This window comes from Oncorhynchus tshawytscha, linkage group LG16 (assembly GCF_018296145.1).
Source record: "Oncorhynchus tshawytscha isolate Ot180627B linkage group LG16, Otsh_v2.0, whole genome shotgun sequence".
NCBI classification, from domain to species: Eukaryota; Metazoa; Chordata; class Actinopteri; order Salmoniformes; family Salmonidae; genus Oncorhynchus; species Oncorhynchus tshawytscha.
The window spans coordinates 87,353,006-87,376,842 of NC_056444.1; the positions used below are offsets into that span (position 1 = coordinate 87,353,006).

General features: G+C 46.5%; 1 protein-coding gene across 1 annotated transcript in view; it reads right to left on the minus strand.

Annotated features, from left to right (window-relative positions):
• camkvl (CaM kinase-like vesicle-associated, like) overlaps positions 1 to 23,837 on the minus strand; it is a 115,354-nt gene that overhangs the window by 13,720 nt on the left and 77,797 nt on the right. The window contains exons 5-10 of the mRNA XM_042299962.1: positions 22,486 to 22,624; positions 18,902 to 19,022; positions 17,612 to 17,687; positions 9,587 to 9,723; positions 5,237 to 5,315; positions 3,408 to 3,495 (exon numbers count right to left, since the gene is read on the minus strand). Of these exons, the coding sequence (XP_042155896.1) occupies positions 3,408 to 3,495; positions 5,237 to 5,315; positions 9,587 to 9,723; positions 17,612 to 17,687; positions 18,902 to 19,022; positions 22,486 to 22,624 (640 nt within the window). The remainder of the gene's footprint in view (positions 1 to 3,407; positions 3,496 to 5,236; positions 5,316 to 9,586; positions 9,724 to 17,611; positions 17,688 to 18,901; positions 19,023 to 22,485; positions 22,625 to 23,837) is intronic.

A 23,837-nucleotide genomic window follows, 5' to 3' on the forward strand; every position in this document is an offset into this window, starting at 1 on the left:
AAAGCCTTCCCAGAAGAGTGGAGGCTGTTATAGCAGCAATGTTCCAACATCTAGTGGAAAGCCTTCCCAGAAGAGTGGGGACCAATTCCATATTAATGCTTTTGGGGATGCTGGAGGAAACAGGTACAAAAGTATCTATATCCACAGTAAAACGAGTCCTATATTGACATAACCTGAAAGGCTGCTCAGCAAGGAAGAAGCCACTGCTCCAAAAACCACCATAAAAAAGACAGACTACGGTTTGCAACAGAGAGAGAGAGAGACCCCCAAACTTGGGTTTGGGACCTGAGAAAATCTATACTAAAACTCAAACCCTGGCCCTGCCCTCTAAGTAAATCCCCATCATAGTCTCCAGCCGTTCATCTAATCTGTGTTCCCTAGATCAGTGCAGATGGAGGAAAGGAAACAAGGGAAGGATTCAAGGAAAGGAAGTCACTTGAGATGCACCCGAAGAAGAGGAGTGGGGCAGAGCAGATGGAACTCTTCGGGGATTGGCTGAGTGACGTTGGGCTGGATCAGAGTGGGATGGGTTTAGGGAAGAGAGTCTTCATCTCACCAATCAGCCATTATCAACACATTTCCTCTCTGTGTTCCTTTCTCTATCTCTCTGTCTCTCTGTCTCTCTCTCTCTCTCTCTCTCTCTCTCTCTCTCTCTCTGTTTCTCTCTCTCTGTTTCTCTCTCTCTGTTCTCTGTTCCTCTCTCTTCTCTCTCTCTCTCTCTCTCTCTCTCTCTGTGTGTTCCTTTCTCTATCTCTCTGTTTCTCTCTCTCTCTTTCTCTCTCTCAGTTCTCTCTCTCTCTCTCTCTCTCTCTCTCTCTCTCTCTCTCTCTCTCTCTCTCTCTCTCTCTCTCTCTCTCTCTGTTTCTCTCTGTTTCTCTCTCTCTCTCTTCTCTCTCTCAGTTCCTCTCTCTCTCTCTCTCTCCCTCTCTGAATCTCCTTTGAGACTCCTAGGGATGCGCCCCAAATGGCACCCTATTCCCTATATAGTGCACTACCTTTGTCTAAGCCCTATAGTGCTCTGGTCAAAACCAGTACAAGCGAATGCAGCACTATCGTCTTCAGCTGGTGTTCAGCCAGGTGATTCTGAACACTGTTACAATAATGACATGATTAGCCGTGAGATTAGCCGTGTAGATTAGGAGTGAGATTAGCCGTGAGATTAGCCGTGAGATTAGGAGTGAGATTAGCCGTGAGATTAGCTGTGAGATTAGCTGTGTAGATTAGGAGTGAGATTAGCCGTGAGATTAGCCGTGAGATTAGCCGTGAGATTAGCCGGAGATTAGCCGTGAGATTAGCCGTGAGATTAGCCGTGAGATTAGCCGTGAGATTAGGAGTGAGATTAGCCGTGTAGATTAGGAGTGAGATTAGCCGTGAGATTAGCCGTGAGATTAGCCGTGTAGATTAGGAGTGAGATTAGCCATGAGATTAGCCGTGAGATTAGCCGTGAGATTAGCCGTGAGATTAGCTGTGAGATTAGCCGTGAGATTAGCAGTGAGATTAGCCGTGAGATTAGCCGTGAGATTAGCTGTGAGATTAGCCGTGAGATTAGCTGTGAGATTAGCCGTGTAGATTAGGAGTGAGATTAGCCGTGAGATTAGCTGTGAGATTAGCTGTGTAGATTAGGAGTGAGATTAGCCGTGAGATTAGCCGTGAGATTAGCCGTGTTAGCCGTGAGATTAGGAGTGAGATTAGCCGTGAGATTAGCTGTGAGATTAGCCGTGTAGATTAGGAGTGAGATTAGCCGTGTAGATTAGGAGTGAGATTAGCCGTGAGATTAGCCGTGAGATTAGCCGTGTAGATTAGGAGTGAGATTAGCCGTGTAGATTAGCCGTGAGATTAGCCGTGAGATTAGCCGTGAGATTAGCAGGCCATCAGAAATGAGTGAAGGTTGATTTGGTGTGTGTGACTCTCTCTCTATCTCTACAGATACATAGAGAACTAACTACTACCGTACCTTCAGTTCCTGGGGACCACATGCAGGGGAGACAAGAGGGTTAAGGGGGGTTAATCATGCTGCTACTACAGTACATCACTACATCCTCCTGGATATCCTTCATCATAATCATCATCATCATCATCATCATCATCCTTGGAAACAACCAAAGGAGGCTGGTGGGCAGTAATCTGGGAGGACAGGCTCATTGTAACGTGTAATCTGGGAGGACAGGCTCATTGTAATGTGGAATCTGGTAGGACAGGCTCATTGTAACGTGTAATCTGGGAGGACAGGCTCATCGTGTTTGATACCTTTCCGTTATTTCCATTCCAGCAAGGAGCACGTCCTCCTAAATGTTTGCCCACCAGCCTTCTCTGGAAACAACAATTTAATAATCTGCATAATCATCACCATCATCAATTAAACCAGTTAAATCAATTCAAATATTTTTCTCATGAGGGGAACTTGTTATGAGCAGTAGTACCAGTTCGAGGACTGGAGTAGAGGTTCAAACCTGGAACAGCAGAGGACATACATTAGGACTAATGCTGCATTCAAGACCACTGGGAACTGGGGGAAAAAACAAGTTCCGACTTGGAAAAATCTTTCTGAACAATCATCCTAGAGCTCTGACTTTCCAACCTGAAGATCACTGACATCATGATTTGACCTTGTTCCTTAGAGATCCCAGTGGGGGTCATGATTTGACCTTGTTCCTTAGAGATCCCAGTGGGGTCATGATTTGACCCTGTTCCTTAGAGATCCCAGTGGGGTCATGATTTGACCCTGTTCCTTAGAGATCCCAGTGGGGTCATGATTTGACCCTGTTCCTTAGAGATCCCAGTGGGGTCATGATTTGACCTTGTTCCTTAGAGATCCCAGTGGGGTCATGATTTGACCCTGTTCCTTAGAGATCCCAGTGGGGTCATGATTTGACCCTGTTCCTTAGAGATCCCAGTGGGGTCATGATTTGACCCTGTTCCTTAGAGATCCCAGTGGGGTCATGATTTGACCCTGTTCCTTAGAGATCCCAGTGGGGTCATGATTTGACCCTGTTCCTTTGAGATCCCAGTGGGGTCATGATTTGACCTTGTTCCTTAGAGATCCCAGTGGGGTCATGATTTGACCCTGTTCCTTAGAGATCCCAGTGGGGTCATGATTTGACCCTGTTCCTTAGAGATCCCAGTGGGGTCATGATTTGACCCTGTTCCTTAGAGATCCCAGTGGGGTCATGATTTGACCCTGTTCCTTAGAGATCCCAGTGGGGTCATGATTTGACCCTGTTCCTTAGAGATCCCAGTGGGGTCATGATTTGACCCTGTTCCTTAGAGATCCCAGTGGGGTCATGATTTGACCCTGTTCCTTAGAGATCCCAGTGGGGTCATGATTTGACCTTGTTCCTTAGAGTTACCAGTTGTCTTGAAAGCACCAACAGAGATAAAACATGTATGAATGCTAGGAGGATTCTTACCCTCCATTTGGCCTTAGCGAAGTTCTTCTCAAACTGGGCACACACTCCCTCCTTCAGGTTCTTCTCCGAGGCCCCGTTACCAGCAATCCTGACCGACAGAAAAATAAACATGTTAACGACAACGTTCATTGAGTTAGTGTGTGAGTGTGTCTCTGTTAGTGTGTCTCTGTTAGTGTGTCTCTGTTAGTGTGTCTCTGTTAGTGTGTCTCTGTTAGTGTGTCTCTGTTAGTGTGTCTCTGTTAGTGTGTCTCTGTTAGTGTGTCTCTGTTAGTGTGTCTCTGTTAGTGTGTGTGTGTCTCTGTTAGTGTGTCTCTGTTAGTGTGTCTCTGTTAGTGTGTCTCTGTTAGTGTGTGTGTGTCTCTGTTAGTGTGTGTGTGTCTCTGTTAGTGTGTCTCTGTTAGTGTGTGTGTGTCTGTGTTAGTGTGTCTCTGTTAGTGTGTCTCTGTTAGTGTGTCTCTGTTAGTGTGTCTCTGTTAGTGTGTCTCTGTTAGTGTGTCTCTGTTAGTGTGTGTGTGTGTGTGTGTTAGTGTGTGTGTGTGTGTCTGTTAGTGTGTCTCTGTTTAGTGTGTCTCTGTTAGTGTGTGTGTGTGTCTGTGTTGTCTCTGTTAGTGTGTGTGTGTGTCTCTGTTAGTGTGTCTCTGTGTTAGTGTGTGTGTGTGTCTGTTAGTGTGTGTGTGTGTCTGTTAGTGTGTCTCTGTTAGTGTGTGTGTGTGTCTCTGTTAGTGTGTCTCTGTTAGTGTGTGTGTGTGTCTGTGTTAGTGTGTGTGTGTGTCTCTGTTAGTGTGTCTCTGTTAGTGTGTGTGTGTGTCTGTGTTAGTGTGTCTGTGTTAGTGTGTGTGTGTGTCTCTGTTAGTGTGTCTCTGTTAGTGTGTGTGTGTCTGTGTTAGTGTGTGTTAGTGTGTCTGTGTTAGTGTGTGTGTGGGTTAGTGTGTCTCTGTTAGTTTTCATGTGTGACTCTGTTACTAAATTAGTGTGTGTGTGTGTGTCTCTGTTAGTGTGTGTGTGTGTCTCTGTTAGTGTGTCTCTGTTAGTGTGTGTGTGTCTGTGTTAGTGTGTGTGTGTGTCTCTGTTAGTGTGTCTCTGTTAGGGTGTGTGTGTCTCTGTTAGTGTCTTATGTTTTCATGTTAGTGTGACTCTGTTACTGTGTGTGTGTGTGTGTGTCTGTGTTAGTGTGTGTGTGTGTCTCTGTTAGTGTGTCTCTGTTAGTGTGTCTCTGTGTGTCTGTGTTAGTGTGTGTGTCTGTGTTAGTGTGTGTGTCTGTGTTAGTGTGTGTGTGTGAAGCAGTTAGTGTCTTATGTTTTCATGACGTTAGTCTGTCTACTGTTAGTGTGTGTGTGTGTTAGTGTGTCTGTGTTAGTGTGTGTGTGTGTCTGTGTTAGTGTGTCTCTGTTAGTGTGTCTCTGTTAGTGTGTGTGTGTCTGTGTTAGTGTGTGTGTCTGTGTTAGTGTGTGTGTGGGAAGCAGAGTGTCTTATGTTTTCATGACGAGACTGTCTACTAAATAGTGTGTGTGTGTGTCTCTGTTAGAGTGTGTGTGTGTCTCTGTTAGAGTGTGTGTGTTCTGTGTGTGTGTCTCTGTTAGTGTGTGTGTGTGTCTCTGTTAGTGTGTGTGTGTGTCTCTGTTAGTGTGTGTGTGTGTTAGTGTGTGTGTGTGTTAGTGTGTGTGTGTGTGTCTCTGTTAGTGTGTCTCTGTTAGTGTGTGTGTGTGTGTGTGTTAGTGTGTGAGTGTGTGTTAGTGTGTGTGTTAGTGTGTGTGTGTCTCTGTTAGTGTGTGAGTGTGTGTTAGTGTGTGTGTGTGTGTGTGTGTGTGTTAGTGTGTGTGTGTGCTCACCACTTGTGTACGAGAGCATCTGTAGCTGTGATTCTCAGCATCTGGTCCACCTCCATCAGTCTACACACCAACTCCTTAGCTGAGAGGGAGAGAGAGGATGAGCAGTACAGTAAGTCGTTGTTATGTACCTGCACTACATTACCCCCCTCTAGTGGACCTGCACTACATTACCCTTTCTAGTGGACATGCACTACATTCCCCTCTCTGGTGGACATGCGCTACATTACCCTCACTGGTGGACCTGCACTACATTACCCCCCTCTAGTGGACATGTACTACATTACCCTCTGTAATGGGCCTGCACTACATTACCCTCTCTAGTGAACATGCACTACATTACCCCCTCTAGTGGACCTGCACTACATTACCCCCTCTGGTGGACCTGCACTGCATTACCGCCTCTAGCGGACCTGCACCTCATTACCCCCTGTAGTGGACCTGCACTGCATTACCCCCTCTAGTGGACCTGCACTACATTAACCCCCTCTAGTGGACATGCACTACATTACCCCCTAGTGAACATGCACTACATTAGCCCCTCTAGTGGACCTGCATTACATTACCCTCACTAGTGGACCTACACTACATTACCCACTCTAGTGGACCTGCACTACATTACCCCCTCTAGTGGGCCTGCACTGCATTACCCCTCTAGTGGACCTGCACTACATTACCCCCTCTAGTGGACCTGCATTACATTACCCCCTCTAGTGGACCTGCACTACATTACCCCCCTCTACTGGACCTGCATTACATTACCCCATCTAGTGGACCTGCACTACATTACCCCCTCTAGTGGACCTGCACCACATTACCCCCTCTAGTGGACCTGCACCTCATTATCCCCCTCTAGTGGACCTGCACTACATTACCCCCTTTAGTGGACCTGCACTACATTACTCCCCTCTAGTGGACCTGCACTGCATTATCCCCCTCTAGTGGACCTGCATTACATTACCCCCTCTAGTGGACCTGCACTACATTACCCCCCTCTAGTGGACAGACACTACATTACCCCCTCTAGTGGACCTGCATTACATTACCCCCTCTAGTGGACCTGCACAACATTACCCCCTCTAGTGGACATGCACTACATTACCCCCTCTGGTGGACCTGCACTGCATCACCCCCTCTAGTGGACCTGCACCTCATTACCCCCCTCTAGTGGACCTGCACTGCATTACCCCCTCTAGTGGACATGCACTACATTACCCCCTCTAGTGGACATGCACTACATTACCCTCTCTAGTGGACATGCACTACATTCCCCTCCTCTAGTGGACCTGCACTACATTACCCCCTCTAGTGGACATGCACTACATTCCCCCTCTAGTGGACCTGCACTACATTACCCCCTCTAGTGGACCTGCACCACATCACCCCCTCTAGTGGACCTGCACCTCATTACCCCCTCTAGTGGACCTGCATTAAATCACCCCCTCTAGTGGACCTGCACTCATTACCCCCTCTAGTGGACCTGCATTAAATACACATTACCCCCTCTAGTGGACCTGCACCACATTACCCCCTCTAGTGGACCTGCACTACATTACCCCCTCTAGTAGACCTGCACTGCATTGCCCCCTCTAGTGGACCTGCATTACATTACCCCCTCTAGTGGACCTGCACTAAATTTCCCCCTCTAGTGGACCTGCACTACATTACCTCCCTCTAGTGGACCTGCACTACATTACCCCCTCTAGTGGACAGGCACTACATTACCCCCTCTAGTGGACCTGCATTACATTACCCTGAACTACATTACCCCCTCTAGTGGACCTGCACCACATCACCCCCTCTAGTGGACCTGCACCTCATTACCCCCTCTAGTGGACCTGCATTAAATTACCCCCTCTAGTGGACCTGCACTACATTACCCCCTCTAGTGGACCTGCACCACATTACCCCCTCTAGTGGACCTGCACTACATTACCCCCTCTAGTGGACCTGCACTACATTACCCCCTCTAGTAGACCTGCACTGCATTGCCCCCTCTAGTGGACCTGCATTACATTACCCCCTCTAGTGGACCTGCACTAAATTTCCCCCTCTAGTGGACCTGCACTACATTACCTCCCTCTAGTGGACCTGCACTACATTACCCCCATCTAGTGGACAGGCACTACATTACCCCCTCTAGTGGACCTGCATTACATTACCCCCTCTAGCGGACCTGCACTGCATTACCCCCTCTAGTGGACATGCACTACATTACCCCCTCTAGTGGGCCTGCACTGCATTACCCCCTCTAGCAGACCTGCGCCTCATTACTCCCCTCTAGTGGACCTGCACTACATTACCCCCTCTAATGGGCCTGCACTGCATTACCCCCTCTAGCAGACATGTGCCTCATTACCCCCTTCTAGTGGACCTGCACTACATTACCCCCTCCAGTGGACCTACACTACATTACCCCCTCTAGTGGACCTGCACTACATTACCCCCTCTAGTGGTTGTCTCTACATTTCCCCATCTAGTGGTTGTCTCTACATTACCCCCTCTAGTGGTTCTCAACATTACCCCCTCTAGTGGTTGTCTCTACACTACCCCCTCTAGTGGTTGTCTTTACATTACCCCCTCTAGTGGTTGTCTTTACATTACCCCCTCTAGTGGTTGTCTCTACATTACCCCCTCTAGTGGTTGTCTCTACATTACCCTCTCTAGTGGTTTTCAACATTACCCCCTCTAGTGGTTTTCTCTACATTACCCCCTCTAGTGGTTTTCAACATTACACCCTCTAGTGGTTGTCTTTACATTACCCCCTCTAGTGGTTTTCAACATTAGCCCCTCTAGTGGTTGTCTCTACACTACCCCCTCTAGTGGTTGTCTTTACATTACCCCCTCTAGTGGTTGTCTTTACATTACCCCTTCTAGTGGTTGTCTCTACATTACCCCCTCTAGTGGTTTTCAACATTACCCCCTCTAGTGGTTTTCTCTACATTACCCCCTCTAGTGGTTTTCAACATTACACCCTCTAGTGGTTGTCTTTACATTACCCCCTCTAGTGGTTTTCAACATTAGCCCCTCAATTGGACCTGCACTACATTACCCCCTCTAGAGACATGCACTACATTACCCCATCTAGTGGTTGTCTCTACATTACGCCCTCTAGTGGTTGTCTTTACATTACCCCCTCTAGTGGTTGTCTCTACATTACCCCCTCTAGTGGCTGTCTCTACATTTAACATTTTGGTAATTTATAACAGGGGTTTCCAACCCTGGTCCTCCGGAGTTGGGCTGTTGGGGGTACCGGAGTTGTGCTGTTGGGGGTACTGGAGTTGGGCTGTTGGGGGTACTGGAGTTGGGCTGTTGGGGGTACTGGAGTTGGGCTGTTGGGGGTACTGGAGGACTGGAGTTGGGCTGTTGGGGGTACTGGAGGACCGGAGTTAGGCTGTTGGGGGTACTGGAGGACCGGAGTTGGGCTGTTGGGGGTACTGGAGGACCGGAGTTGGGCTGTTGGAGGTACTGGAGGACTGGAGTTGGGCTGTTGGGGGTACTGGAGGACCGGAGTTGGGCTGTTGGGGGTACTGGAGGAGGGCTGTTGGGGGTACTGGAGGACTGGAGTTGGGCTGTTGGGGGACTGGAGGACTGGAGTTGGGCTGTTGGTGGTACCGGAGGACTGGAGTTGGGCTGTTGGGGGTACTGGAGGACTGGAGTTGGGCTGTTGGGGGACTGGAGGACTGGAGTTGGGCTGTTGGGGGGACTGGAGGACTAGGGTTGGGCTGTTGGGGGACTGGAGGACTGGAGTTGGGCTGTTGGGGGACTGGAGGACTGGGGTTGGGCTGTTGGGGGACTGGAGGACTGGGGTTGGGCTGTTGGGGGACTGGAGTTGGGCTGTTGGGGGACTGGAGGACTGGAGTTGGGCTGTTGGGGGGACTGGAGGACTGGGGTTGGGCTGTTGGGGGTCTGGAGGACTGGAGTTGGGCTGTTGGGGGACTGGAGGACTGGAGTTGGGCTGTTGGGGGACTGGAGGACTGGAGTTGGGCTGTTGGGGGACTGGAGGACTGGGGTTGGGCTGTTGGGGGTCTGGAGGACTGGAGTTGGGCTGTTGGGGGACTGGAGGACTGGAGTTGGGCTGTTGGGGGGACTGGAGGACTGAGTTGGGCTGTTGGTGGTACTGGAGGACCGGAGTTGCTGATTTAGCAGACACTCGTCTCATCCAGAGCGACTAATTGCGGAACTAAGGAACACAGCGAAGACAACCTGTATATCTCAGTCAGTTCTGGCAGGTAAAAACGGTTTCTTCTACAGAGTTGACAGGTAAAGCAGCTATCAGGGACTTCCGTGTTGGTGCATTAAAGACAGGTACCACAGTAAGAAGTCATTTTTTTCTTCTTCGGAGTTGTGTACCTGGAACAGAGATGTCGTCCCAGTAAGGAGCGTCAAACTCAAACTCCCCAGCTATGATACGACAGAAGATGATTCGGTTGTGAAGGTCTGTGTTCTCTTCTTCTGTCTCGTCGTAGAACGGAGGATTCCCCGACAGACTGAGAGAGATTGAGAACAGAGACAAAACATGATATGCAAAGATCATTTCCATCAGACACATTTGCAGAAGTCATTCTCAAACTTTACATAAATTTAAGTAACTGATATTTGTACTAATAATGATAAGTTACAACTGCGGACAGGACTAGTCATTATGATGTTATTACTGGGGACAGGACTAGTCATTATGATGTTATTACTGGGGACAGGACAAGTCATTATGGTGTTATTACTGGGGACAGGACTAGTCATTATGATGTTATTACTGGGGACAGGACTAGTCATTATGATGTTATTACTGGGGACAGGACTAGTCATTATGATGTTATTACTGGGGACAGGACTAGTCATTATGATGTTATTACTGGGGACAGGACTAGTCATTATGATGTTATTACTGGGGACAGGACTAGTCATTATGATGTTACTACTGGGGACAGGACTAGTCATTATGATGTTATTACTGGGGACAGGACTAGTCATTATGATGAGTTACTACTGGGGACAGGACTAGTCATTATGATGTTACTACTGGGGACAGGACTAGTCATTATGATGTTATTACTGGGGACAGGACTAGTCATTATGATGAGTTACTACTGGGGACAGGACTAGTCATTATGATGAGTTATTACTGGGGACAGGACTAGTCATTATGATGAGTTATTACTGGGGACAGGACTAGTCATTATGATGAGTTATTACTGGGGACAGGACTAGTCATTATGATGAGTTACTACTGGGGACAGGACTAGTCATTATGATGAGTTATTACTGGGGACAGGACTAGTCATTATGATGAGTTATTACTGGGGACAGGACTAGTCATTATGATGAGTTATTACTGGGGACAGGACTAGTCATTATGATGAGTTATTACTGGGGACAGGACTAGTCATTATGATGAGTTACTACTGGGGACAGGACTAGTCATTATGATGTTACTACTGGGGACAGGACTAGTCATTATGATGTTACTACTGGGGACAGGACTAGTCATTATGATGTTACTACTGGGGACAGGACTAGTCATTATGATGTTACTACTGGGGACAGGACTAGTCATTATGATGTTATTACTGGAGACAGGACAAGTCATTATGATGAGTTACTACTGGGGACAGGACTAGTCATTATGATGTTACTACTGGGGACAGGACTAGTCATTATGATGAGTTATTACTGGGGACAGGACTAGTCATTATGATGAGTTACTACTGGGGACAGGACTAGTCATTATGATGTTATTACTGGGGACTAGTCATTATGATGTTATTACTGGGGACAGGACTAGTCATTATGATGTTATTACTGGGGACAGGACTAGTCATTATGATGTTATTACTGGGGACAGGACTAGTCATTATGATGAGTTACTACTGGGGACAGGACTAGTCATTATGATGTTACTACTGGGGACAGGACTAGTCATTATGATGAGTTATTACTGGGGACAGGACTAGTCATTATGATGAGTTACTACTGGGGACAGGACTAGTTATTATGATGTTATTACTGGGGACTAGTCATTATGATGTTATTACTGGGGACAGGACTAGTCATTATGATGTTATTACTGGGGACAGGACTAGTCATTATGATGTTATTACTGGGGACAGGACTAGTCATTATGATGCTATTACTGGGGACAGGACTAGTCATTATGATGTTATTACTGGGGACAGGACTAGTCATTATGATGAGTTACTACTGGGGACAGGACTAGTCATTATGGTGTTATTACTGGGGACAGGACTAGTCATTATGATGAGTTACTACTGGGGACAGGACTAGTCATTATGATGTTATTACTGGGGACAGGACTAGTCATTATGATGAGTTACTACTGGGGACAGGACTAGTCATTATGGTGTTATTACTGGGGACAGGACTAGTCATTATGATGTTATTACTGGGGACAGGACTAGTCATTATGATGTTATTACAGGGGACAGGACTAGTCATTATGGTGTTATTACTGGCGACAAGACTAGTCATTATGATGTTACTACTGGGGACAGGATTAGATCTTTCTTTGTAATTTTTTTGTATTCTTTTTTTGTCAAGAAGAGAGTGAGACATATACTCAAAAAAATAAACATCCCCTTTTCAGGACCCAGTCTTTCAAAGATAATTAGTAAAAATCCAAATAACTTCACAGATCTTCATTGTAAAGGGTTTAATTTCTGAGATAGGGGGCAGCATTTTCACTTTTGGATGAATAGTGTGCCCAGAGTGAACTGCCTCCTACTCTGCCCCAGATGCTAATATATGCATATTATTATTAGTATTGGATAGAAAACACTCTGAAGTTTCTAAAACTGTTTGAATAATGTCTGTGAGTATAACATAACTCATATGGCAGACGAAAACCTGAGAAAAATCCAACCAGGACATTGAAAATCTGAGGTTTGTAGTTTTTCAAAGCTTGGCCTACCGAAAACACAGTGTCTACAGGGTCAAGTTGCACTTCCTAAGGCTTCCACTAGATGTCAACCATCTTTAGAAACTTGTTTCAGGGTTCTACTATAAATGAGGGGCTCATGAGAGCTGTTTGAGTCAGTGGTCTGGCAGAGTGTCTCAGGCTCGTGACGCGCACTCCCGACAGAGTTAGCTCTCTTTCCAGTGCTTTTCTTCCGACAATGGAATTCTCCGGTTGGAACCTTATTGATGATTTATTTTAAAAACTTCCGAAAGATTGATTCCGCACATCGCTTGAAATGTTTCTACGACCTGTAACGGAACTTTTAGAGTTTTTGTCTGGACGAAGTGCTCGTGCCTCATGAAGATTGATTACTGGGCTGAACACGCTAACAACAAGTGGCTATTGGACTTTATGGAACAAATCAGTCACAAAGTCAAATCAGTAATTTATTGTCGAACTGGGATTCCTGGGAGTGCCTTCTGATGAAGATCATCAAAGGTAAGTGAATATTTATAATGTTATTTCTAACTTCTGTTGACTCCAACATGGTGGATATTTCTTTGGCTGGATTGTGCTCTGAGTGCCGTACTCAGATTAAACTTTTTCCGTGAAGTAAAAAAAAAAATCTGACACAGCGGTTGCATTAAGGAGAAGTCTATCTTTAATTCTGTGAATAACAGTTGTATCTTTTATCAATGTTTATAGTATTTCTATAAAATCACCAGATGTTTTGGAATCAAAACATTAATGCACGTAAAGCGCCAACGTATACTGAGATTCTTTGATATAAATATGCACATCATCGAACAAAACAAAGATGTATTGTGTAACATGATGTCCTATGAGTGCCATCTGATGAAGATAATCAAAGGTTAGTGATTAATTTTATCTATATTTCTGCCTTTTGTGACTCCTATATTTGTCTGGAAAGATGGCTGTGTGTTTTTTTGACTTGGCTCTGACCTAACATATTCATATGTTGTGCTTTCGCTGTAAAGCCTTTTTGAAATCGGACACGATGGGTAGATTAACAAGATGTTTATCTTTCATTTGCTGTATTGGACTTGTGTGATAGTTACATATTCCTAAAAAATATTTTTGGATTGCCTTTTCAGCGGAATGTTGTCAAGAGTTTCCGCTAGAAAGGTTAAACACTGTTTTTTTAGCCAACGACAACGAAATGGCCTACAGAGAGGTGGTAGCCAACAACGACGAAACTGCCTACAGAGAGGTGGTATCCAACGACGACGAAACGGCCTACAGAGAGGTGGTAGCCAATGACGACGAAACGGCCTACAGAGAGGTGGTAGCCAACGACGACGAAACGGCCTACAGAAGCGTTTCTGGTCTATTTACTTGGTCAGGTTCTTTAAATTTTTTAAAACCTTTTTGTGGTGTTACAAGTAAACTCAGCAAAAAAAGAAAAGTTCCCTTTTCAGGACCCTATCTTTCAAAGATAATTCGTAAAAATCCAAATAACTTCACAGATCTTCATTGTAAAGGGTTTAAACACTGTTTGCCATGCTTGTTCAATGAACCATAAACAATTAATGAACATGCACCTGTGGAACGGTTATTAAGACACTAACAGCTTACAGACGATAGGCAATTAAGGTCAAATATATGAAAACTTAGGACACTAAAGAGGCCTTTCTACTGACTCTGAAAAACACCATTAGAAAGATGCCAAGGGTCTCTGCTCATCGGTGTGAACGTGCCTTAGGCATGCTGCAAGGAGCCATGAGGACTGCAGATGTGGCCAGGGAATTAAATTGCAATGTCCGTACTGTGAGACGCCTAAGACAGCGCTACAGGGAGATAGGACAGACAGCTAATCGTCCTCGCAGTGGCAGACCACATAACACCTGCACAGGATCGGTACATCCGTACATCACACCTGCGGGACAGGTATAGGATGGCAACAACAACTGTCCAAGTTACACCAGGAACTCACAATCCCTCCATCAGTGCTCAGACTGTCCCTAATAGGCTGAGAGAGGCTGGACTGAGGGCTTGTAGGCCTGTTGTAAGGCAGGTTCTCACCAGACATCACCGGCAACAACGTAGCCTATGGATGCAAACCCACCGTCGCTGGACCAGACAGGACTGGCAATAAGTGCTCTTCACTGACGAGTCAAGTTTTTTTCTCACCAGGGGTGATGGTCGGACTCGCATTTATCATCGAAGGAATGAACGTTACACCAAGGCCTGTATTCTGGAGCGGGATCGATTTGGAGGTGTAGAGTCCATCATGGTCTGGGGTGGTGTGTGACAGCATCATCGAACTGAGCTTGTTGTCATTGCAGGCAATCTCAACGCTGTGCGTTACAGGGAAGACATCCTCCTCCCTCATGTGGTACCCTTCCTGCAGGCTCATCCTGACATGACCCTCCAGCATGACAATGCCACCAGCCATACTGCTCGTTCTGTGCGTGATTTTCTGAAAGACAGGAATGTCAGTGTTCTGCTATGGCCAGCAAAGAGCCCGGATTTCAATCACATTCAGCACGCCTGGGAACTGTTGGATCAGAGGGTGAGGGCTAGGGCCATTTCCCCCAGAAATTTCTGGGAACTTGCAAGTGCCTTGGTGGAAGAGTGGGGAAAAATCTCACAGCAAGAACTGGCAAATCTGGTGCAGTCCATGAGGAGGAGATGCACTGCAGTACTTAATGCAGCTGGTGGCCACACCAGATACTGACTGTTACTTTGATTTTGATACCCCCTTTGTTCAGACACACATTATTCCATTTCATTTAGTCACATTTCTGTGGAACTTGTTCAGTTTATGTCTCAGTTGTTGAATCTTATGTTCATACAAATATTTACACGTCAAGTTTGCTGAAAATAAACGCAGTTGACAGTGAGAGGACGTTTCTTTTTTTGCTGAGTTTAGATGAGTACTGAATTGCATGGCCTCTAAAGGCACATTTAAAAGTGTCCCATACAATAAGGGGATCTGCTGTACCTAATGTTATGTCTGAAAAAGTCAGTTATACATTTTTCTGTCCTAGTTATGAACAATTTATCATCTAGTAGGCTTTGATTAAATGTCCAATATCCTCGCCCACGTGGAAATTCTGTAAGAGTAATATATATGCCAACTATCAACACTTTAACTTTTGGTGCCAGAGAGAATGACATAAGAAAGTAGTCAAGACGAGAAGCTTGATTAAACCTCCATGTATATCTCACTAGGTCAGGATATTAAACCTCCTCCATGTATATCTCACTAGGTCAGGATATTAAACCTCCTCCATGTATATCTCACTAGGTCAGGATATTAAACCTCCATGTATATCTCACTAGGTCAGGATATTAAACCTCCTCCATGTATATCTCACTAGGTCAGGATATTAAACCTCCTCCATGTATATCTCACTAGGTCAGGATATTAAACCTCCTCCATGTATATCTCACTAGGTCAGGATATTAAACCTCCTCCATGTATATCTCACTAGGTCAGGATATTAAACCTTCTCCATGTATATCTCACTAGGTCAGGATATTAAACCTCCTCCATGTATATCTCACTAGGTCAGGATATTAAACCTCCTCCATGTATATCTCACTAGGTCAGGATATTAAACCTACTCCATGTATGTCTCACTAGGTCAGGATATTAAACTCCACTATGAACACTCACATTATGTAGCTGACTTCACAGTATGTAGCCAACATGATATAACTCCACTATGAACACTCACAGTATGTAGCCGACATGATATAACTCCATTATGAACACTCACAGTATGTAGCCGACATGTTATAACTCCTCTATGAACACTCACAGTATGTAGCCGACATCACAGTATGTAGCCGACATGTTATAACTCCTCTATGAACACTCACAGTATGTAGCCGACATCACAGTATGTAGCCGACATCACAGTATGTAGACGACAGGTTATAACTCCTCTATGAACACTCACAGTATGTAGCTGACTTCACAGTATGTAGCCAACATGATATAACTCCATTATGAACACTCTCCTCTACAGTATGTATAACTCCTCTATGAACACTCACAGTATGTAGCATTATAACTTATAACACTCACAGTCTATGAACACATCTCCACAGTATGTAGCCGACATCACAGTATATAGCCGACATGATATAACTCCATTATGAACACTCACAGTATGTAGCCGACATGTTATAACTCCTCTATGAACACACACAGTATGTAGCCGACATCACAGTATGTAGCCGACATGATATAACTCCATTATGAACACATCACAGTATGTAGCCAGATAACTCCTCTATGAACACTTATAACTCCTCTATATAACTCCATTATGAACACTCACAGTATGTAGCCGACATGTTATAACTCCTCTATGAACACTCACAGTATGTAGCCGACATGTTATAACTCCTCTATGAACACACACAGTATGTAGCCAACATCACAGTATGTAGCCGACATGTTATAACTCCTCTATGAACACACACAGTATGTAGCCGACATCACAGTATGTAGCCAACATGTTATAACTCCTCTATCAACACTCACAGTATGTAGCCGACATCTTATAACTCCTCTATGAACACTCACAGTATGTAGCTGACATGTTATAACTCCTCTATGAACACTCACAGTGTGTAGCCGACATGTTATAACTCCTCTATGAACACTCACAGTGTGTAGCCGACAGGTTATAACTCCTCTATGAACACTCACAGTATGTAGCTGACTTCGACAGTTATATAATGAACACTCACAGTGTGTAGCCGACATGATAACTCCTCTACACTCACAGTATGTAGCTGACTTCACAGTATGTAGCCGACATGATATAACTCCACTATGAACACTCACAGTATGTAGCCGACATGTTATAACTCCTCTATGAACACTCACAGTATGTAGCCGACATCACAGTATGTAGCTGACATCACAGTATGTAGCCGACATGATATAACTCCATTATGAACACTCACAGTATGTAGCCGACATGTTATAACTCCTCTATGAACACTCACAGTATGTAGCCGACATCACAGTATGTAGCCGACATCACAGTATGTAGACGACAGGTTATAACTCCTCTATGAACACTCACAGTATGTAGCTGACTTTACAGTATGTAGCCAACATGATATAACTCCACTATGAACACTCACAGTATGTAGCCGACATGTTATAACTCCTCTATGAACACTCACAGTATGTAGCCGACATCACAGTATGTAGCCGACATGATATAACTCCATTATGAACACTCACAGTATGTAGCTGACATGTTATTACTCCTCTATGAACACTCACAGTATGTAGCCGACATGTTATAACTCCTCTATGAACACTCACAGTATGTAGCCGACATGTTATAACTCCTCTATGAACACACACAGTATGTAGCCAACATCACAGTATGTAGACGACAGGTTATAACTCCTCTATGAACACTCACAGTGTGTAGCCGACAGGTTATAACTCCTCTATGAACACTCACAGTATGTACATGATGACCCCTACTGCCCAACAGTCCACCGGTCGACCGTACCGGTGTCTGGCCACAACCTCAGGAGCTGGGAGAGAGAGAATTGAATTTGAATTGAGAGCGAGTGAGAGAATTAGAGACAAGGTGAAGGGGTGATGGAGAGGTGGGGGGACAGAGAGAAGGTTAAGGGGTGATGGAGAGATGGAGAGGTGGGGGGACAGAGAGAAGGTTAAGAGTGATGGAGAGGTGGGGGGACAGAGAGAAGGTTAAGGGGTGATGGAGAGGTGGGGGCTGACATGTTATTACTCCTCTATGACAGAGAGGTTAAGGGGTGATGGAGAGGTGGAGAGGTGGGGGGACAGGTAGCCGACACAGAGAGAAGGTTAAGGGGTGATGGAGAGGTGGGGGGGGACAGAGAGAAGGTTAAGGGGTGATGGAGAGGTGGGGGGACAGAGAGAAGGTTAAGGGGTGATGGAGAGGTGGAGAGGTGGGGGGACAGAGAGAAGGTTAAGGGGTGATGGAGAGGTGGGGGGGGACAGAGAAAAGGTTAAGGGGTGATGGAGAGGTGGAGGGTACAGAGAGAAGGTTAAGGGGTGATGGAGAGGTAGAGAGGTGGGGGGACAGAGAGAGAGGTTAAGGGGTGATGGAGAGGTGGAGAGGTGGGGGGAGAGGTGGGGGGACAGAGAGAAGGTTAAGGGGTGATGGAGAGGTGGGGGGACAGAGAGAAGGTTAAGGGGTGATGGAGAGGTGGGGGGGGGACAGAGAGAAGGTTAAGGGGTGGTGGAGAGGTGGGGGGACAGAGAGAAGGTTAAGGGGTGATGGTGATGGAGAGGTGGGGGGACAGAGAGAAGGTTAAGGGGTGGTGGAGAGGGGGGGGGACAGAGAGAAGGTTAAGGGGTGATGGAGAGGTGGGGGACAGAGAGAAAGTTAAGGGGTGATGGAGATGTGGGGGGACAGAGAGAAGGTTAAGGGGTGATGGAGAGGTGGGGGGGGACAGAGAGAAGGTTAAGGGGTGATGGAGAGGTGGGGGGGAGAGAGAAGGTGGAGAGGTGGGGGATGGAGAGGTGGACAGAGAGAAGGTTAAGGGGTGATGGAGAGGTGGGGGGACAGAGAGAAGGTTAAGTTAATTTATTTCCCTTCCTCTCTTTCTCCAGCTCTCATTATTTATCTGATTAATGTAACTAGTCTCCTGTGTGAATGACTGAGCTTCCCTTTATTGTAGATAGAGGACTGGAGGAGGAAAGAAGGGAAATACAGAGAGGAGGAGAGCAGAAAGAGGGGGAAGAGCGAGAGGTACCTTACCCAGGTACTCCGGTGTTCCACAGGGTTCTGTGATGGAACCGTTCTCAAACTTGGACAGGTAGAAATCCCGCAGAACCACTTTGTTGTGATTGTTCTCTGTGTAGTACATCAGGTTCTCCAACTGTAGAACCACAAAACACACCACACACACACTAGAGCTTCATATCTTTACCATGGTTCTGTTTGGGCGGTATGCAAATTGGAGTTTTATTAATTTTTTTTAACCTTTATTTTACTACGCAAGTCAGTTAAGAACACATTCTTATTTTCAATGACGTCATAGTGTTCTGAACTGCCTGTTCAGGGGCAGAACGACAGATTTGTACCTTGTCAGCTCGGGGATTTGAACTTGCAACCTTCCGTTTACTAGTCCAATGCTCTAACCACTAGGCTACCCTGCCGCCCGAGTGGGTCCAGGGAGTCTGGGATGATGGTGTTGATGTGAGTCCTTGACCATCCTTTCAAAGCATTTCATGGCTACAGATGTTAGTGCTATGGGGCGATAGTCATTTAGACAGGTTACCTTGGTTTTCTTAGGCACAGGGACTATGGTGGTCTGCTGGAAAACATATAGGTATTACAGACTGGGTCAGGGAGGTTGAACATGTCAGTGAAGACACTGAGTACACATCCTGGTAATCGTTCTGGCCCTGCGGCTTTGTAAATGTAAAGGTCTTACTCACATCATCTACGGAAAGCATGATCACACAGTCGCCCGGGACAGCTGGTGCTCTCATGCATGGTTCAGTGTTGCTAGCCTCGAAATTCGATCTTGGTCCTATATTGACGCTTTGCATGTTTGATGGTTTGTCGGAGGGCATAGCGGGATGTGTGTGTGTGTGTGTGAGTGTATGTAACAGCATCTCTCTTCTATGTGTCCCAAAAGAAACTGAGCACGTTTACATGCACACTAATAATTAGAGATTAAACTGATTATGGCTGTCACGTTCTGACCTTTATTTCCTTTGTTTTGTCATTATTTAGTATGGTCAGGGCGTGAGTTGGGGTGGGCAGTCTATGTTTGTTTTTCTATGATTTGGGGATTTCTATGTTTCGGCCAAGTATGGTTCTCAATCAGAGGCAGGTGTCATTAGTTGTCTCTGATTGAGAATCATACTTAGGTAGCCTGGGTTTCACTGTTTGTTTGTGGATGATTGTCTATGTCAGTTGCTTGTGTCAGCACAGTTCTCATTATAGCTTCACGGTCGTTATTCGTTTATTGTTTTGTATAGTTTGTATTCAGTGTTCAGTGCTTTCTTTAATAAAAAAAATCATCATGAACACACACCACGCTGCGCTTTGGTCCGCTTCATACGACGATCATGACAGAATCACCCACCAACCAAGGACCAAGCGGCGTGGTGACAGGCAGCGGCAGCAGGAGCAGCGCGAGGAGGAATGGACATGGGAGGACGAGTTGGACGGTAAAGGACCCTGGGCACAGCCAGGAGAATATCGCCGCCCCAAAGAAGAGCTGGAGGCGGCGAAGGCGGAGAGGCGCTGGTATGAGGAGGCAGCACGGCGGCACGGATGGAAGCCCGAGATTCAGCCTCAAACATTTCTTGGGGGGGAGGCACACAGGAAGTGTGGCGAAGCCAGGTAGGAGACCTGCGCCAACTTCCTGCGCTTACCGGAGGGCGAGAGAGACCGGGCAGGCACTGTGTTATGCTGTGGAGCGCATGGTGTCCCCAGTGCGGGTGCATAGCCCGGTGCGGTACATACCAGCTCCTCATATCGACCGGGCTAGAGTGGGCAACGAGCCAGGTGCCATGAAACTGGCTCTACGCATCTGGTCTCCAGTGCGTCTCCTAAGGCACCAGCCTTACGCATGGTGTCCCCGGTTCGCCTGCACAGCACAGGCTATTCCACCTCGCCGCACTGGCAGGGCGACCGGGAGCATTCAACCAGGGAAGGTTGGGGAGGCTCGGTGCTCCAGATCTCCAGTGCTCCTTCTCGGTCCGGTCTATCCGGTGCCTCCTCCACGCACCAGGCTGTCTCTCCGTCTCAGCCCTACAGGTGCTGCCCCTCAGTCCTGAGCTGCCCCTCAGTCCAGTGTGGTCCTTTGGTAGGGTTGCCAGTCCTAGGTCGGCGGCGAGGGTCGCCGCTCAAAGGATGCTACTAAAGTGGACTAAGACTATGGTGAAGTGGGGGCCACGTCCAGCGCCAGAGCTGCCACCGCGGACAGATGCCCACCCAGACCCTCACTAAAGGACCCCACTGGGGGGGAGTACTGTCACACCCTGACCATAGTTTGCTTTGTATGTTTCTATGTTTTGTTTGGTCAGGGTGTGATCTGAGTGGGCATTCTATGTTGTATGTCTAGTTTGTCTGTTTCTGTGTTTGGCCTGATATGGTTCTCAATCAGAGGCAGGTGTTAGTCGTTGTCTCTGATTGGGAGCCATATTTAGGTAGCCTGTTTTGTCATTTTGGGTTGTGGGTGATTGTCTATGTTAGTTGCTTGTGTCAGCACAGGCCTTATGATCGCGTCACGGTCGTTATTTGTTTATTGTTTTTGTACAGTTTTCTTCGTGCTTTTCGTCATCTATTAAATGATGCATTCACACCACGCTGCGCTTTGGTCCGCTTCTTACGACCATCGTGACAATAAATCTTCAATAATCCTGACAATGGCAGAAGGCCGAGTATGGCGCTAGTCATGTAAACACTTATCTTATCTTAATACTAGTCATGTAAACACTTATCTTATCTTAATACTAGTCATGTAAACACTTATCTTATCTTAATAGGCGTAAGGTCAAAATCAAAGTAAGCACACGCTGTTTAAAACCCCTGTTTTTCTGAGCAATCTTTCAAATGATAAGGACGTGAACAACTTAGTTGTTGTTCCAGCTGCGTGTTTGACCTGAGCATGTGCCAGCACCGGTAACGCAAACCTCCCTCTTATGAACGAGTGTTCGGAAAAAACTGAACGTATGCATCTTTTGAAATTGTTTTCACATGGTTGCTGTGGTAAAACGTTTATTTAGATTGGTGATTTGAACTCCCTTTAGGTAGCCTGATCAGAACTCCCCTTTAGGTAGCCTGATTTGAACTCCCTTTAGGTAGCCTGATTTGAACTCCCTTTAGGTAGCCTGATTAGAACTCCCTTTAGGTAGCCTGATTTGAACTCCCTTTAGGTAGCCTGATTTGAACTCCCTTTAGGTAGCCTGATTTGAACTCCCTTTTAGGTAGCCTGATTTGAACTCCCTTTTAGGTAGCCTGATTAGAACTCCCTTTAGGTAGCCTGATTAGAACTCCCTTTAGGTAGCCTGATTAGAACTCCCTTTAGGTAGCCTGATTAGAACTCCCTTTAGGTAACTCCCTTTAGGTAGCCTGCTTTTAGATTTGTCCATGTAATACATTGCTAGGGAAATCATTCTTCTTGCAAAGAATGTAAGCGGTTTAAACAAATTATTATATTAATCGGACTATTCACAATAATCTTATTATTGTGTGCATGTAACCATAGTCCCTGTGTTTACTAAATGGAGGAGATTTAGCTTTGGGCAAGATGAGGGGAGGGGTGCTTTAATGTTAGGAGGGACTCCTCAAGGTTTCTTGGTTTTACACACCCTGTGACCTACCTTGAGGTTCCTGTGTACGATGTTGAGTGAGTGTAGATAGGATACAGCCTCTAGAACCTGTTTGATCACGTTGGAAGCATCTCTCTCTGTGTAATTCCCCTGGTCCAGAATCCAGTCAAACACATCACCGCCTGTAGCCCTGCAAAACACACACACACACACACACACACACACACACACACACACACACACACACACACACACTTGTTATTAGTCCATTACATTTTCTTTATGTAACCTTTATTTAACTAGACAAGTCAGTTAAGAACAAATTCTTAATTACAATGACGGCCTTCTCCGGCCAAACCCGGACGACGCTGGGCCGTATCCTATCTAAATCTCCCTATGGGACTCCCAATCATGGCCGGTTGTGATACAATAATGGTATAATGGTACAATAATGGTATCTCTCCCATTACCCCTGGTCTCTCTCCCATTACCCCTGGTCTCTCTCCCATTACCCCTGGTCTCTCTCTCATTACCCCTGGTCCAATGGCTCCCTGGGATCTCTCTCATTACCCCTGGTCTCTCTCCCATTACCCCTGGTCTCTCTCTCATTACCCCTGGTCTCTCTCCCATTACCCCTGGTCGCTCTCCCATTACCCCTGGTCTCTCTCTCATTACCCCTGGTCCAATGGCTCCCTGGGATCTCTCTCATTACCCCTGGTCCCTTTCCCATTACCCCTGGTCTCTCTCCCATTACCCCTGGTCTCTCTCTCATTAACCCTGGTCCAATGGCTCCCTGGTCTCTCTCTCATTACCCCTGGTCTCTCTCTCATTACCCCTGGTCTCTCTTACCCCTGGTCTCTCATTACCCCTGGTCTCTCTCTCATTACCCCTGGTCTCTTATTACCCCTGGTCTCTCATTACCCTTGGTCCAATGGATCCCTGGCATCTCTCCCATTACCCCTGGTCTCTCATTACCCCTGGTCTCATTACCCTTGGTCCAATGGATCCCTGGTATCTCTCTCATTACCCCTGGTCTCTCTCTCATTGCCCCTGGTCCAACAGATCCCTGGTCTCTCTCCCATTACCCCTGGTCTCTCTCCCATTACCCCTGGGCTCTCTCTCATTGCCCCTGGTCTCTCTCCCATTACCCCTGGTCTCTCTCCCATTACCCCTGGTCTCTCTCTCATTACCCCTGGTCCAATGGCTCCCTGGGATCTCTCTCATTACCCCTGGTCTCTCTCCCATTACCCCTGATCTCTCTCCCATTACCCCTGGTCTCTCTCTCATTACCCCTGGTCCAATGGCTCCCTGGGCTCTCTCTCATTACCCCTGGTCTCTCTGTCATTACCCCTGGTCTCTGTCTCATTACCCCTGGTCTCTTATTACCCTTGGTCCAATGGATC